The sequence below is a fragment of the Capra hircus genome, chromosome 5, assembly GCF_001704415.2.
Source record: "Capra hircus breed San Clemente chromosome 5, ASM170441v1, whole genome shotgun sequence".
NCBI classification, from domain to species: Eukaryota; Metazoa; Chordata; class Mammalia; order Artiodactyla; family Bovidae; genus Capra; species Capra hircus.
The window spans coordinates 26,979,085-26,996,781 of NC_030812.1; the positions used below are offsets into that span (position 1 = coordinate 26,979,085).

The window sequence follows — 17,697 nt, forward strand, 5'->3', positions numbered from 1 at the left end:
AGCATTTGAGACGGTGATCTAAGAAACCAGATGGATATGGGGAAACAAGGGCACAGGGGTGACAGAGTGAAGGGGCACAGCGTTAGGGGAAGTAGCACCCCTGGGATGGATCAGCAGAAGCTTTCCTGCGAAGGGGAATCTGACATGAGCAGGAGGAGGGGCACTGACACGGAGCCTCTGGTATCTGGAGAAATGCCGGGATCCCAGTGATGAACAAAACGAAACGTGTCGTGGGCACAAGCCGTGTGTCATTACAGCAGACCCTCCCATGCCCCTGTTTCCCCATCTGTAATAATTCTCATCACATAGAACTGTTAGCAGATTGGAGACCAGGAACGTAAACAACATCCCATGAAGGACAAAGTGCTGTGGGACGGGAGGTATTTAAGATCCTGCCAAGGAGGCCAGATGAAGTGACCAACTACTCCTGGCCCCTCCAAGGGCCAGTAACTCTGCATACTGCCCAAGAGGGAGGGGGCCTCCAGGGAGACTCGCTTGGCCATACTTGACACTCCTCTCTGCTGCCCACGGACGAGAGGACTTGTGATTGCTCAGTATCTGCACAGAACAGGGCAAGGGAAAATGTTGGCAATGATGTTCCTCCAGGGACTTGCCTAGACAACACTTCCTCAATATCCCAGCACAAAAGTCTGACACTGTCATCTCTCTTTCTTACCAGGGAAACGTTATTTCTGTTTCAGAGTGAATGGCGTGGATTCTGTCTCTGAGTTGGGAAAATCCCTTGGAGGAGGGCATGGCAACTCACTCCAGTACTCTTTCCGGGAGAATCCCATGGACAGAGGAGCCTGGTGGGCTACAGTCTGTGGGGTCGCACCGAGTCAGACATGACTAAAGCAACTTAGTATCCGCACATCATCACTCTTTCTTACCAGAAAAATGTATTTCTGTTTCAGAGTGAATGGCATCGAGTTAAACCTACAGAGCGAAGTACAGACCCTGTCCTGGCCCTCTGGGGGCACCCAGTGTATGGACAGTGAACCCAGGCCATGGCTGTAGTAACAGGCCTCAGAGGATGGGCCCTGGACTGAGCGTGTGGCTGTGTGGGGCCCACCCTGGAAAATGGAGCCCAGGAAACCCTCAGCATCTTACACTTTAGTGTTTAAGAGTCAGTTAAGGTGCTGATGTGGAGGGCTGGTGGGGAAGGTGGGCTCCATACAGACTCTCCCCCAATCCACCCTCACTCCAAAGATGCAAACCTAAACAATCAGGGTGTCAGGGAAGTGCCAGAAAGAGCAAAGATATTCTTCAGTTCAGTTCAGTTCAGTTCAGTTGCTCAGTCGTGTCTGACTCTTTGCGACCCCATGAATTGCAGCATGCCAGGCCTCCCCATCCATCTCCAACTCCCCGAGTTCACTCAAACTCAAGTCCATCGAGTCGGTGATGCCATCCAGCCATCTCATCCTCTGTCGTCCCCTTCTCCTCCTGCCCCCAATCCCTCCCAGAATCAGAGTCTTTTCCAATGAGTCAACTCTTCACATGAGGTGGCCATAGTATTGGAGTTTCAGCTTTAGCATCATTCCTTCCAAAGAACACCCAGGGCTGATCTCCTTTAGAATGGACTGGTTGGATCTCCTTGCAGTCCAAGGGACTCTCAAGAGTCTTCTCCAACACCACAGTTCAAAAGCATCAATTCTTCGGCACTCAGCCTTCTTCACAGTCCGACTCTCACATCCATACATGACCACTGGGAAAACCATAGCCTCGACTAGACGGACCTTAGTCAGCAAAGTAATGTCTCTGCTTTTGAAAATGCTATCTAGGTTGGTCATAACTTTCCTTCCAAGGAGTAAGCGTCTTTTAATTTCATGGCTGCAATCACCATCTGCAGTGATTTTGGAGCCCCCCCCCCAAAATAAAGTCTGACACTGTTTCCACTGTTTCCCCATCTATTTGCCATGAAGTGATGGGACTGGATGCCATGATCTTTGTTTTCTGAATGTTGAGCTTTAAGCCAACTTTTTCACTCTCCACTATCACTTTCATCAAGAGGCTTTTTAGTTCCTCTTCACTTTCTGCCATAAGGGTGGTGTCATCTGCATATCTGAGGTTATTGATATTTCTCCTGGCAATCTTGATTCCAGCTTGTGCTTCTTCCAGCCCAGCGTTTCTCATGATGTGCTTACCTCCCCCAAAAGAGAAAGATTCTGGAGATTTTACATCTCGGGGACTCCAAATTTCAGACAGACTCTTCTCAGAATCTAAAACATTTTAAAATTAATTAATTAATTATATATTTTTTTCAAAATCTTTAAGAAGAAGCTTTATGGCTAATGCGGAGTCCTAGAAGAAGAGGTCAAGTTCTCCACCTGCTCCCGGGTCTGCTAGTGACCTCTGACACCAAGGAGAGAGAAAGAATAAAAGGAGAAGCAGTAGACTGGAATTTTAGCTGCTCGAGTCAGAATTTGGAGGTGGTGAAATGCTATTTGTTTCCTTCTTTAAAACGAACTATCAGTAGCGTTTTTATTTCTTATTGAAGCATAGTTGCTGTGCAATATTATATGTTATAGGTGTATAATACAGTGATTCACAACTTTTAAAGGTTATATTGAATTTATAGTTATGATAAAATATTGGCTATATTCCCCACATCCCTGTAGCTTATTTTATACCTAATAGATTATGCCTTAGTGAAATGTTATTTCAAAGAGATATGCTTGTTCTGTTGCTTTAGTTGTGTCCGACTCTTGGTGACCTCATGGACTATAGCCCCCCAGGCTCCTCTGTCCATGGGATTTTTCCCAACAAGAATATTGGAGTGGGTTGCCACGCCCTCCTCCAGGGGATCTTCCCAACCCAGGAATCAAACTCGGGTCTCCTGTGGCTCCTGCATTGCGGCAGATTCTTTACCACCGAGCTGTTGGGGAAGCCCAAAGAGATAATTACTTTATCAATCAATTTTGTTTCTAGGTACCTTTGAAAAACAGAATATAAACTCTGAAGGAAGTCACAGTGGAGAATCAAGACATAAGAAAATTGTGCCATTCAGATCCTAGTTGCTCAACCTGGCAGGTGTTCCTGATGCTAAAACTCCCCTTTGTTAGCCGAAGTCATAGATATTTGCCCCTCTTCCTCCTCTCTGGCTGTCTTTTATCTGCTTTGCTGCTGCTATTGCCTCCCTGTTCCTCTGTGAGAAAAACTGTTGAAAGCAGAGTGTGGATTTTGATTTCCAAGTTCCCCCAGAGTTGGCTTCAGCAGTCAGGGCTTTACCTCCTGTTAATGTTGGTTTGAAGCACAGACTGACTTCTGAATGGGAGGGACACTTAGGGGTCTGTAATCCAGTGACTCCATTTTCCACAGGGATCCCCGACCTTTGGGATCTAATGCCTGATGATTTGAGGTGGAGCTGATGTAATAGTAATATAAATAAATAACAATAGAAATAAATGCACAATGAATGTAATGTGCTTGAATCAAATCCATGGAACAACTGTCTTCCACAAAACCACTCCCTGGAGCCAAAAATGTTGGGAACCGCTGATTTTACAGACAAGAAAACCAAGACTCAGAAAGGCGAAGGGCTGCTCCGAAGTTCTGGAGTCAGTTGGCTGCAGCTTCTCTGACCCCACACATGATGTTCTTCCCATTCCTGTTGGTTTCAAACCCCTAAGTCCACAGGTGAGAAGAGGGAAGTCTGGTAAGAGAGGTGATATGTCAAAGTCGCATGGATAGTTTCTGGCAGAGAGACCTGACCTTTACAACGCAACACCGTCTTCCCAGTTCATTAAACAGCTTCCCTTATAAAAGTGCTGCTGCTGCTGCTGCTAAGTCGCTTCAGGCGTGTCCAACTCTGTGCGACCCCATAGACGGCAGCCCACCAAGCTCCTCCGTCCCTGGGATTCTCCAGGCAAAAACACTGGAGTGGGTTGCCATTTCCTTCTCCAATAAGTGAAAGTGAAAAGTGAAAGTGAAGTCGCTAGTCGTGTCCTACTCTTCGCGACCCCATGGACTGCAGCCTACCAGGCTCCTCCATCCATGGGATTCTCCAGGCAAGAGTACTGGAAAGGGGTGCCATTGCCTTCTCCAAAGTACTGCTAAATAGGGACAAATAGGCTGCTTTGAATGCCTGATGGGTTCAGTATGTGAGCTATGGCTCATAAAAATACAATTTGCTTCATGAATGTAAGTGTGTCTAAGGCTCATAAAAATATAATCCGTGTCATTAATTTAATACATCTCACATGAGTGACTGTACTAGCTCCAGTAAACAGTCACTGCTTCTTTAGCAAAGACTTGCATTTTCAGAATTTAAAATGCCTTTAAAGAAGAGTTTGTCTCTAGACAAATTGATAGAATGTGAGATCTTGGACTGGATCCTGATTTAAAAAGGAAAAAAGCTATAAAGGACTGAATTGGAATAAAGGGAGAATTTTTGAATATGGACCATATATCAGAAAATTACATACCGCTGTTAAATTTCCTGAATTCAATCATTGTGTCATGCTTATATAGCAAAACTGTGTTATTCTTCAGGTTGCATGAGGAAATATTTGAAGGTAAAATTTCATAATCTGAGAGTAAGTTACTTTCAAAAGTTTCAAGAATTAAAAAAATTAATACATAAATAGAGAGCTATGGCAAATGTTACAATGGAATATGGATGTTAATTTGCTCCTCTAGTGGATGTTAGGTAGGCTTGATAGGTTTTCCAAATAAAGTGTTGGAAAAAGAAAAAAGAAGAGTTTGGAAGACTCATGGTTCTTGATGGGGAAAGTAAAAAGCTGTCCAGAGAGCTTTGAACAGTTATCCTCTTTTTTTCTCCCCACTTGATAAAAATCCCTGTAGCAAAGGTACCAACTGGAATCAAGACCTTTGGCCATTTCTTCCAAAACAAGGCATCCCAGTGCTTACAGTTCTGAAGGCATCTCGAAGAACTTTGTTGCTAGACTGAAGAGCAAGAGTCTCTTGAATTTGGGCTTCTACAATTCCACTTTTCCCCCACCATTATTTTCTCTTTCTCTCTCTCACTTTTTAAAAGGGGGACAGTATTTCTTCACTTGCTTCCTCCCAGTATTATTCTGAGCCAACCCAACACAGAAGCCTTGAAAGAGATAAAAGACGGGGGCAGCTTAAAATGATGGGGAAAATTGGGATGGAAGCTGGGGGTAGGAGGAAAAGTGTGGGCTGAAAGCATCCGAATAGAAGCATCTTCCAGTGGGCACGTGGCACAGAGACCTGCTGAAGAAATGGCGGTTCCCAGGTAGAGGCACAGCAGGTGAGCTGTAGCTGTGAGTGGCAGCAGTGCAATCTAGGATTAGTAGGAAGGCTTCCCAAAAGTGAGGGGCTGAGTAAGAAGGGGGGCAGATTTAATCTGGGGAAACCTGGGGAAATCTCTGAACTGTGGGGAAGCAGTGAGTAGTACAATGATGATGACTCTAATTTTCTGAAATCTTAACCAGGATGGGAGGGGGAGTTTGATGGCTGTCTTATCCTTCCATATCAGGGTGGTTATATGGATAATGGGTAAGCAAGAATATTGATGCTAGAGAAGGGGGAGAACTTAGCTTTGAAAATAGCTTACCTGGAACAAGCGGTGGGGACAACATGAATTTTTCATGAAGACCCTTTTTTGGCTCTTTCTGTGTGAGTGAAGACATATTGGTGAGAACACACAGGCACACCCTTTGGAGTGATATATTAACTAGATAGCATTTTAGCCCACAAGGCACACGTCCAGTGACTTGTAGGTAGCATGAATAAACAGGAGCTGAATTCATTCAGCTATTGGTTGAGTCTATGGAAAACAAAGCTGGGATGTGTAACCTTGCATTGTCTGGTCAGATCTGCTGGAAATGAGAAAATTCCCAGTTAGAATACTAGGACTGCATGGGACACCCGAGGCCACAATAGCAGGAAAGGAAGTGATATTCTTCCCTGTGGAAGCCCAAGGATGCAGCTCAATGTAACCCAAGGAAGATGGCAATGGGACGGTGAGAGAGATACACAGGCAGGTATGGAGTTTAGGGAGGGGGAAATTAAGTTCCAGCGGGAGAATCTGAGGCTAGCATCCATACCAATTTCCCACTGGCTAAACAGTTCACCCCTTTTTTGTTTAACACTGAGTTTGCTTTCCTGCTCCACTGGCCAAAGGATGTGCTTTTGAAAAACTTAACACTTAGAAGCTTGGGCTTGCCGGCAACTCGTTGAAAGAATTGAGGAGCCAGAAGAAGGACTTTATCCTACAGGATCTCTGTTCTGTTCTCAGAGGTAGCAAAGCTTAAAACCCTTTATACCAAGAGGTTAGTGTTGTTCTGGCCCATTAGGCATGTAGGATAAATGTTCTCATCTTATAGATGAAGAAATTGAGGGCTGTATGGAAGTCAGTCACAAAATCATAACCAGAACAAGAGTCTTAACTTGGATTTCACTGCCTTAAAGAATGCAAAACAGGTTATCTAGAAAAGCATATTCAGATCATATAAAAGGTAAAATTTTAAATGGAAATAAAGTATGTTCTAAAACATACAATCTGCATTAATTCTACCCTTCATGTTTCAAGAAAAGAGGAGGGTGCTTCCTTCTTAAACCTGACTTTCAAAACCTCGCAAATAGATCCAGAAAGGGAAGGTACCCTGAAGGGAGCATGGGAGGGAGAGTCAGTCGGGGTGGCTTACAGAGCAGTACAGCATGGGGGCTAGGCTGTGTGCTTGGCACAAGCCTGGAACATGGTAGAGGCGCCACAGATGTTTGTTCCTTTCCTTCTCGGAAGATTAAGAACTCCCCTCCCCCAAGCCCACCAAGTCTGGCATGGCCTTGGCACAGTCACAGTGGTGTAACGGACCATTAGGGCATTGCTCGGATACCTGCAGATAACATTTGACATTGGATTGGGGTTCACACTAAAGCTTTTAGCCTATGGTTTATATGCATGATTGAGCCAGACTGGGGGAAAAAAGTCAAGCAGACACATTCATTTACTCATTTCAGTGTTGTCTTACTGCAAACCAAATATCCTGAATAGCTCAGTGTTTCATCCATCTCCTCCCTACTTTGGCCACTTAGTTGAGACAGGATTGGAGATTTGGGGGAGGGGGTGTGAGAAGGCAAATAACACTTACTGAGTTTCTGCTATTAACTAGGAACTATGCATAGCACAGGAGCTTCTCTTGTTCTGCTCTTACAATAGCCATGTTCTTCTTCTTACTTTTATAGATGAGGAAACCAAGACTTCAAGAGGATTATGAATTATCCAAGGTCATTTAACTCAAATACAATGAAACTGGGGCTTAGTCTCAAAGTGTATGTTTTTTACATTCTTTTATGCTAACTCTGCCCTAGGATCTGAGAAATCTGTAACTTGTGGCATGGCTGTGGAGGTGCACAGTCATAGCCATCAGAAGGGAGAATAAGATGCTAAGGGTGAAAGGAAACGAAGGTATCTATGCATCACCCGAAATAGTAATGAGACCTAACACTTGTATCGTGTATCATGGTTTTCAAAACAGTTCGAATGAACTTCTACTTTATAGGTAAGAATAGAGAAACTTAGCATTTAGTTCAAAGTCACAGAGCCAGTAAATGGGAACACTGGGGACTCAAATCCAGAATGTTTGACATTGAGTTCCATTCTAGTACTGCATACTGCGTCTCCCGTGTACATGGCCACATAGACCAAGGAAGCACCTCGGCTGAGTTTAAGCCTGGAGACTCTGTGTGCTTGGTGACTTGATGGGTCTTCTGATATTCATTCACCTCTGGGTATCATTGAAGAGTCCAGCCTCCAAACTGCTTAGCATGATCACCAAGTAGTACATGATTACTAAATGGCTGAATCAATGTACACTTGGATCTTGGAGTTGGATAAAGCCTATGATTGCAATCTTTTGTTGCGTACCTAGAGTCAGACAGACCCAGGGACAGAGGAACTTCCCTGAAGCCCCTCATTCTCTGGGTTTTCATGTAGAGAAATCATGGAGTTGATAGTTATAAAGACGTGGTTGCAGGAAGGAAAATTCTCCTCTTCTCAGTGGCTGGCTACTGTGGAGTCCTGGTGTGGCATGGGAAGGGAACAGTTAAGATATTTTGCAAACTGACAACTTTTTTTTCTTTATTCTCTTCTGTTTTTAAAAAAAATTTCAAAGTCTTTATTGAATTTGTTACGGTATTGCTTCTGTTGGTTATGTTCTGGCTTTTTGGCCATGAGGCATGTGGTATCTCAGCTCCTCAAGAGGGGATCGAGCCCTCACCCCCTGCATTAGAAGGTGAAATCTCAACCACTGGACCATCAGGGAAGCCTGAAAACTGACAACTCTTTTGAAGCACCCTTGGTCAACTTCTTTCTGGGACAGGTTGTGTGTTTCCCCACATCGCATTCATGCTCTGAAAAATGCCTTGTTGAGACTCTTCCTGGCACAGAAGAAAAAGCAAGGGGGAACACTGAGGCTAGTACTGAGGAGCCTCTGAAGTCTCTAAGCCTGTCATCTCTCCCATCAGTGGAACTGGGTGGTGAGCCTCCAAAGGCCCTAGGGGCAGCTGGCCTCCCTTGGATTGGTCCAGAGCAGGGAGCAGCATCCGGCAGAATGCCTTTTTTTTTCCTTCCAGATTGAGAAACTCATCCTGACCTCCTCTTTTGATGATTTCACAAAAATCGAATGGTGTGACAGATGTTCAGATAAACAGAAGTTTGCAATCAAAGCAAGTTCTAGGAGGGAGCTGATTAATAGATTTTTAAATGGCTATTAGCTTGATAATCACTCACCAGGAATAGCTTCCAGGCAGACCAAACCCTTGCATACGTGGGCCCACACCCATGCACAACAACACCTAGTTGGCGGGTATAAAAGGGGACCATGACAGTCTTCCAACAGCAGCACTGAGTCTCCCACCGGAACTCCTCTCGGGAACCTGCACCTTCCCTCTCCGGGCAAAGGCATCATGAGCTGTCAGATCTCCTACCAGTCTCGAGGAAGAGGAGGAGGTGGAGGAGGATTCCGGGGCTTCAGTAGCGGCTCGGCTGTGGTCTCCGGTCGAAGCCGGCTATTAGGAACCAGCTCCTCCTGCTTGAGCCGTCATGGCGGTGGCGGCGGGGGCTTTGGCGGAGGCGGATTCGGCGGAGGTGGCTTCAGCAGTCGGAGTCTCATTAACCTTGGAGGGTCCAGGAGCACCTCCATTAGCGTGTCTGGAGGAGGTGGAAGCTTTGGCTCCTATGGAGGATTTGGTGGCAGAGGAAGTGGCTTTGGAGGCGGCCTCGGCGTTGGAGGAGGCAGTTTTGGTGGAGGCCGCTTTGGAGGTGGTGGTGGCTTTGGAGGTTTTGGGGGTCCTGGTGGCTTTGGGGGTCCTGGTGGCTTCGGCCCTGGAGGATTCCCTGGTGGAGGTATCCACGAAGTGTCTATCAACCAGAGCCTTCTGCAGCCTCTCAATGTGAAAGTTGACCCGGAGATACAGAACGTGAAGTCTCAGGAGCGGGAGCAGATCAAAGCTCTCAACAACAAATTTGCCACCTTCATCGACAAGGTGAGTCATGAGTAGCTGGCTTCATCTAAGGCTCAGGATGCCCTGCTTCTAGTGCTAACTGAAAAGCAAATGATAAAGATTCATTTTTTAATGAGCCATAGGTGCAGTCCGCAGAAGGCAATGGCACCCCACTCCAGTACTCTTGCTTGGAAAATCCCATGGACTGAGGAGCCTGGTGGGCTGTAGCCCATGGGGTCCCTAAGAGTTGGACATGACTGAGTGATTTCACTTTCACTTTTCACTTTCTTGCATTGGAGAAGGAAATGGCGACCCACTCCAGTGTTCTTACCTGGAGAATCCCAGGGACGGGGGAGCCTGTTGGGCTGCCGTCTGTGGGGTCGCACAGAGTCGGACACGACTGAAGTGACTTAGCAGCAGCAGCAGCAAGTGCACTCACACTGTCCTGGGTAACTGGCAGTATCCACAGGGGAAAGATGCAGGCTTCATGGTGCCATCTCCCATAATAGTCTGAGATTTGGAATTAATTGTGACTTTGGCTTTATTGTCTCAGCCTAAACAAACAATACTAATGGAAAATTCTGAAAATCATTAAAAAACTGACACAGACAAGAAATGGACTATTTCAAGCCAAGTGTTTTAGAGGGGGTTGGTAAAACGTCTTCTGAGACTGTTCTTCCTTCCCTAGAAGTTATTGCTCTATTAAATTCTGGGAAGCTAAGTTTGAAATATCTGTTTAGGAATGAATAAATTTCTGCCTTCAAGAGAAGCTTTTTTAGTTTCATAAACCACAAAGTTTTTAACTGATGTCACTTTGGAGTGTGATAGGGTCTCTCCCATTTCAAGGCAGAGGAATCTGTCTAAGAAATTTACAAGGCTCTTAAAAATCAGATGGAGGAACCTTGCCCTTATACTCATAGCCCTTAGGAGCAGTGCCAGTGAAAGCTTGCTTTTGTTTTTCCCCAGAATTTATGGGACATTTGCTGGAAATTCAAGTAGGATCAGGGAGGGAGATGGCCTGGAGTTTTGAAAGCACCTGCAAATGAAATAGTGGGTGAGAAAGTAGGAAAAAGAGTTCTCTGCGTGGAGAGTGCCAGATGTAACATTTAGGAGCCTACAGAACTTTCCAAGTGTGGAGACAGAGAGCTCAGAAGCTCTGCCCAGCATGATCCGGCATGCAGCTGGTGAGGATGAAGCCACGTGGTTTTCCCTATCTCCCGAAGGAGAATCAGAGCTGACCCTGGCCTATCGGTGGGAAGGACAACCCAGAGCTCATGTGCTTTCCTTCTGGTCCCCACAGGTGCGATTCCTGGAGCAGCAGAACCAGGTGCTGCAGACCAAATGGGAACTGCTACAACAAATCGATGTGGGCACCCGCACCACCAACCTGGAACCCCTCTTCCAGGGGTACATCAGCCAACTTCAGAGTCATTTGGACAAGCTTTCTTCAGAAAGAATGTCACAAGAGTCAGAGCTGAACAACATACAGGATCTTCTTGAGGATTTTAAGAAGAAGTAAGTGGCAGAATAAAAACTAAGTGGAGATAAACGTTGATTTGAGCCCATCCAATCATTGCCCCAGAAAACCGCTCATCTCTCAGTTGCATTTGTGGGGATAAAGGGGAGAGCCTTCTGTATCTTTGCTGATAGTTTGGGAGGAAGACATTTAGGGCTTTAGAGATCATGTTTTTGACAAGTTTGATGGTTAATTTATAGAAAAGCATCCTCCTCTGGGTTATCATCATTTCAATTTAGACAAAAGTGTTTTTTAATAGTCCCAGGAAATGCAGTATTTTGGGTGAATCCAGTAAGAAAAGGAGAAGAAAAAGGGAAACAAACTAGTACTAATCTAACTGCAGTGTCCTTGGGTACCAACAGGTATGAGGATGAAGTCAACAAGCGCACAGCTGCTGAGAATGAGTTTGTGACACTTAAAAAGGTGAGTGAGAGGATGTTATGGTTGGGGTGGGAATGAGGATGCATCAGAGCCCATTGTGCCCAGATGGACAAGCTGGAGCACACCTCTGAGTGAAAAAAGCATGAGCCAGAGGAAGGGTGAAGCATATCTATGGCTGGTTCTCACGGAAATAAAGGCGTCTCTGTAGTTCAAGCTTCAGGCAATTTCTGCGCTTTTGCTAGGACATTTCCCATCAATTACCTACTCACTGTATTGGATCTTGAAAGCTATGACCATAGAAAGCACTTGATCTGTTTTCTAAAGGGCTGGGGAAGGCACGGGACTTTCTTAGATTGCCTGCTTAAAGATGTAGTCAGTTGGGCTGACAAAGGTTTGAACCTGAAGGCAGAAGTATGGGTTCTCAGCCTGGTTTCTGCAGAAGCTTTGGTGTGAAATCCAGAAGAGGTGGGATGGATAGACAGGATGGGAGAGTTGGGGACTGTTGAAAGACACAGAGGCTGTTATGCTCTTTGGTGGAAACACAGAGCATATCAAGCAGGAAGGAGAGAATGGTTGACAAAGCTCGGTCCCATCAGAGCTCTGATGGTCTGGGGGAGTGTGAGCAGTGACATGGGCATGTAGCCCCCTGCAGAGATGCACTGTGGACCTCATGCCGAATGAGGTCCTGTGGGGTTGTGGATTGTCTGCGGTGCCTGGGATTTTGGAGAGCAGCTGACAGGGACTGGGTGGAGGAGTAGCAGAGAGACGGCAGGGCAGGGCCCATACACAAAGCACTGCAAGGTGAGGGTGGGGGCTGTGGGCTTCACCAGAGACTCTGACCTTCCCTGTAGGATGTGGACCATGCCTACACGAACAAGGTGGAGCTGCAGGCCAAGGTGGACTTGCTGAGACAGGAAGTGGAGTTCACAAAAATGCTCTTTGACGCAGTAAGTAGGCTGCTCTTAAATGGACCCTTGCTACCTCCCCTTCCCCTCAAAGGAAGTCCTCTCCCACTGGGGAAAGGGGGCTGTGGGTGGGGTTTATGGGTGGCTGACTTCAACTGACCAATGTCTAGGCCACCGGGAGCTTCTTTGGTGTAGGTCTTGGAGGAGAAGGACTTTCTCCTCTGATGTCACAGGAAGTAATGCTCCATTAGGACAAATTCCCTCACCCCACCTCCCCTTAGGAAAAGACTCACCCTGCTTCTCTTCTTACATCAGATATATTTCAGAGGTCAAAATATAATGTACTCCCCCCTTCCCTGCCCAAGTGCACACACATGACTTCTGCAACCGGAAATACAATTTAAGGCGTTTGCCATCAACTGGCTTCTTTCTGGGGGCACTTATTAAGCTGCATAAACTAGGAGGCTCAGAAATGCAGACCCCTCCCCATAATTCTCAGTACTACCTGACTGGGAATGGTGGCTATATCACTTTACATCCCACTCAGTACATAGTTAGTCTGAGATTCTGCATTTCCCTGACACCGGGGGAGGGGAATCCCTCCTCACTGCCCGTGGCTGTGGGCAGGGACGTTGCGGCCAGACCTTCCCTGTGTTGCAGGAGCTGTCCCAGATGCAACAGAGTGTCACCGACACCACCGTCATCCTGTCCATGGACAACAACCGCAGCCTTGACTTGGACAGCATTATCGCTGAGGTCCGGGCCCAGTATGAGGAGATTGCCCAGAGGAGCAAGGCCGAGGCCGAGGAGGCGTACCACAGCAAGGCAAGTTCTGGGTGGGCAGGGAGAGCCGCAGCTCTTTCTAATGAGCTGCGTTCCAGCCCAGCCAGTAAGTGTACAGTAAGGTTATTGGTGGTTTTGTCTAGTGAAAATTGGGCATCATTCCCAAGAAAGACTGTCTATAGTACCCCAAATGCCCTCAGTCAAGTATGGCGCTGGTTCCCCATCTGCCACAAATGCAGACATGACATTCAGCTTGGTTGACCCTCCCTGGTCAGATAACTCTCCTCCTCTTCCCATGCAGTATGAGGAGCTCAGGATAACTGCTGGAAAGCATGGAGACAGCCTGAAGGAGGTCAAGATGGAGATCAGCGAGCTGAACCGCATGATCCAGAGGCTGCAAGGCGAGATCGCACAAGTGAAGAAGCAGGTGGGGTGTACGCCCTAGGATGGCTGCAGTTCTCCTGGCTGAGTGCAGCTCAGGGTGGGGTGGGAGGGGGTGTGCATGTGTGTAGGTGTGTGTGTGTGTGAGTGAGAGAGAAATTCTAATATAGTGTATGTTGATCACAAAAACCTTGGGCTTGACATAATTAAGACTTAGAACAATTTTAGAGTGTTCAAGAGACATTCTTGGGGCTTCTCTGATAGCTCAGTAGGTAAAGAATCCACCTGCAACGCAGGAGACCCCGGTTCGATTCCTGGGTTGGGAAGATCTGCTGGAGAAGGGATAGGCTACCCAGTCCAGTATTCTTGGTCTTCCCTTGTGGCTCAGCAGGTAAAGAATCTGCCTGCAATGTGGGAGACCTGGGTTCAATCCCTGGGTTGGGAAGATCCGCTGGAGAATGCTAGGGACTGTATAGTCCATGGCGTCGCAAAGAGTCGGACAGGACTGAGTGACTTTTGCTTTCACTTTCAAGCCTCATTCTCAAGTAGGGATTAAGTGCAGGGAAATAATTGTGTTAACTTTTTGATCGCTTTCATGGGTGAAATGGAACAGTGCCTTACGAAGCTAGAGGTCATGGCTCACCAAAGATCACAGGCGTCACCTCCCATTTGTACCTCTTTGCACAGCGGGCTGTGTGATGCAGGGGCAGGGAGTGCTGCAGGGGGTTGGCTAGGTTTGCACATTAGCTCTGGAAGAGGTGATGGGGGGCAGAGAACTGACTCCACAAGCAACAGAAGTTCTATGAAGCCATTCACATCAGTGTTTGCAGCTGCAACTGTAAAATGGGGTAACGACTCTGGCCCTAGGTTGTGAGCATCAAAGGTCATGATGGGGAAACGGTTAAGGGTTCAGTCCAAGGGGACTTGGGAAGACAGAGGCTCAGAGACAGCAGCAAGTCTTAGCAAGTTGTTTGTAACTTGCATTAACTCTCTGGTGACACACTTGCAGGGCCAGTGATTCTGGCTTCTCACCCTGCACATCCTTGCTCCCTCCCTCTCCTCCTCTGCCAAGACAGGTTGCACTTCCTGTGCCAACAGAAACCTTGTCTCCTTCTCTCCTAGTGTAAGAACGTACAAGACTCCATTGCAGATGCTGAGCAGCGGGGAGAGAATGCCCTCAAAGATGCCCAGAGCAAGCTGAATGATCTGGAAGAGGCTCTGCAAAGAGCCCGTGAAGACCTGGCCCGGCTGCTGCGTGACTACCAGGACCTGATGAACACCAAGCTGTCCCTGGATGTGGAGATTGCCACCTACCGCAAGCTGCTGGAGGGCGAGGAGTGCAGGTGAGGGACCCCAGGACCCCAGAAGGCCAGCGGGTACCCTGGTTCACCTTCTCCTCTCCTGGAGCCAGGGCTGGAGGTGGAGGCAGAGAAAGCAGGGGGAGGGGCAGGGCCTTCTGACAGCTGAGAGCTGACGTCACTGGGGAGATTCAGGACACAGAGCAGCACTGTGGAGCTGTAGGCTTATCAGTGTGGAACGACTAATAAGGCAGATTAAATTTTAAATTAAATGAAGCAGTAAATGAATCTCCCTTTTCTGAAAGGGAAGACTGATGGTGTGAACACAGATTAGTTCTTGACAATCTGAAACGTCGTCTCTGGGTCTGCAGGGTGTGTGGCGTCTTCTCCTTCCACCTTGTGACGCAGTGTGGGATGTCGTGGGTTGGAAGGTGCTGCCTGGCTGGGGCATGCCCACAGAGCAGGCACCAGATCTAGCTCTTTGCAGGTTTCTTGAGTGAATTACAGAACCATGTGTTAACCTCCCGAAAGGAGCCTTTCCTTCCTCTGTGGTCTAAGACCTCTGTCCGTGTCCTCAGTACCCCTGGTGATTTAGTCTGGCTGAAGCAATTAGACGGGGAAAGCTCCCCAGCCCACCAGAGAACCAGTATTACAGAGAGGGGTGGCTTTGGCTTTGCTCGGTCTGCTGCTGGGTACCTGTCTGGAGGCCGGGCCTCCTTTCTCCAGCTTGTAAGATGAAGTGGGAAAGAATTCAGATGAAGCAGGGGAGAGCAGGGTGGGTGCAGATCAGGGAGGCTGTACAGAGTCGCAGTTCTCTCTGAATTGAATACTCACAGAACAGTCTTCATTTGAGAATTTCTGGTGTGGCTTGGATTCTGCATATCAGACTCCCTAAGATGGATTTAAATAAAACAATGGGTTGCCAGTTCAGAGGTGAACTTGCTTTTGATCAGTTTTATCAGAGCAAGAAATTAGATGACTTGGGATGCCAGACTGTGTGGAAGCATGGGGCCCGTCCCCATCTCTGTGATCTGGCAGCACCAAAGAAAGTGGGCTGTGTGAGGCTGCGGTGGCTGAGTTTTGAGGTTGACGTGGGTGGTTGTAGGTGGAAGTTGTAAAACCATGTATGCAGAGTCCCTAAGTGCTCTGCCCAGAGTTATTTTGTCTCTCTCTCTGGCAGGATGTCTGGAGACCTCAGCAGCAACGTGACTGTGTGTAAGTGCGGGGGGCGGGGGAGTGGTCCTGTCCTGGGGGTGGAGTGGGGCAGAGGCGCCGAGGCAGTTGGAACTGAGGTGTAATGCTGTCTGTCTCTCTGCAGCTGTGACGAGCAGCAGCATTTCCTCAAGCGTGGCCTCCAGGGCTGGCTTTGGAGGTTATGGTTCTGGAGGTAGAGGGTCCAGTTCTGGAGGCGGATTCAGCTCTGGAAGCAGCAGTTACAGCTCTGGAGGCAGACGATCTGGTTCCAGAAGTGGCGGTGGAGGGAGCTACAGCTCTGGAGGTGGCTCTCGAGGAGGCTCTAGTTTCGGAGGAGGATACAGTTCTGGAGGAAAACACAGCTCTGGAGGCGGCGCCAGAGGAGGGTCCAGCTCTGGAGGGGGCGCTTATGGCTCTGAGAGGGGTGCTTCTGGCTCATCTGAAGGCGGCAGTTCCAGTGTGACCTTCTCATTCAGATAAGGATGGAGTCCGCCCTTGACCCTCCCCCTCCAGAATGCCTGTCTCTGTACATCTAACTGACAGCAAGTCGGATCTTGTTGTCCACCTCTCATGGCATTGTGGGGCAAAGAGATGCCCATAACCAGTCAACTGGAGCCAGTGACACCCGCTGTCCCAAGGGGAAGAGTCTGCATTGCTTAGGTTTGTGCTTCCAGCCCTGCCCCATTCCCTCCCCCTTCTTGCAGTTGCCCTTTCGTGGTCCTTCTCCCACAGGGTATTCTGTTGATCACCCCCTCTCAAAGCCTGTGCCTTTCCCCTGGTGGTGCCCCCGGGGAAACATGCTTCTGTGTATATAACCCTCTTGTTGGCTCTGCATCTAAGTGTTGGGGTCTTGGTGTCTGCACAATAAACTTCATTTGCAACTCATAGCATGTGATGTGTGTTTAATGTCAAGCCTCGGCAGAAGTGAGCAGCTAGGAGCTATTACTCATCGCTATCTGGTCAGGAAGATCTCCTGGAAAAGGAAATGGCAACCTACTCCAGTATTCTTGCTTGGAGAATCCTATGGACAGAGGAGCCTGGTAGGCTCCATGGGGTTGCAAAGAGTCAGACAAAACTTAGCAATTGAACACACACACACACACACACACACACACACACACACACACACACACACACACACACACACACACACTGAGTAGGATGAGCCTCGACTGGAAAAAGAATGAGAATTAGGGCAAGGATTAGATGTTCTTTTCCTTAACTAGGAAAAGTCAATGGTGGAAGGAATTTGTACTTCGGAGAGTTCTTTTCTGAAGGTAAAATAATGAACCAGGACATAGGCGAGTTTTAGGAATTTTCAGTTCTGGAGGTATTGTGAGGTTTATTGAGTACAGCTGAATCATGACTGTGGTTCACTGGTGTGTATCCATGTTCAGTGACTGTCCTGTCCAAGTCTTTGTGACCCCATGGACTGTAGGCCACCAGGCTCCTCTGTCCATGGGCTACAGTCCATGGGGTTGCAAAGAGCCCAACACGACTTAGCAACTAAACCACCACCAAACATCTTTTGCCATATTTCCTTCTTTTCCAAAAATGAATAACAATTTTCTCAAAGTAGGAAAAGAATATTTGCTCAAACACAACGTCTTTCTAAAGTTCCTAATTTATAATGCTCAACTGTCCTCCAAAAAGTAGTGACATTCTACAAGAAAGTCCTTGTCACTTTATCCTGGCCAGTACCAAGTAATGGAAATTTTCTAATTTGATGGTGAAGCAAAGTCCCCTTGTTTGAATTAGCGTTTATTTCTTATTACCGAAGAAACCTTTTCATATGCATATTTTGCCTTTT

The 17,697-nt window shown here is 47.4% G+C and overlaps 1 protein-coding gene across 1 annotated transcript; it reads left to right on the plus strand.

Moving 5' to 3' along the window:
• KRT2 (keratin 2) lies at window positions 8,835-16,766 on the plus strand. The gene is made up of 9 exons (XM_005701848.3): window positions 8,835-9,471; window positions 10,730-10,944; window positions 11,308-11,368; window positions 12,178-12,273; window positions 12,892-13,056; window positions 13,316-13,441; window positions 14,518-14,738; window positions 15,874-15,908; window positions 16,012-16,766. Exons 1-9 carry the CDS (start codon window positions 8,893-8,895, stop codon window positions 16,365-16,367), a joined length of 1,854 nt encoding a protein of 617 aa, XP_005701905.1. The 5' UTR covers window positions 8,835-8,892; the 3' UTR covers window positions 16,368-16,766.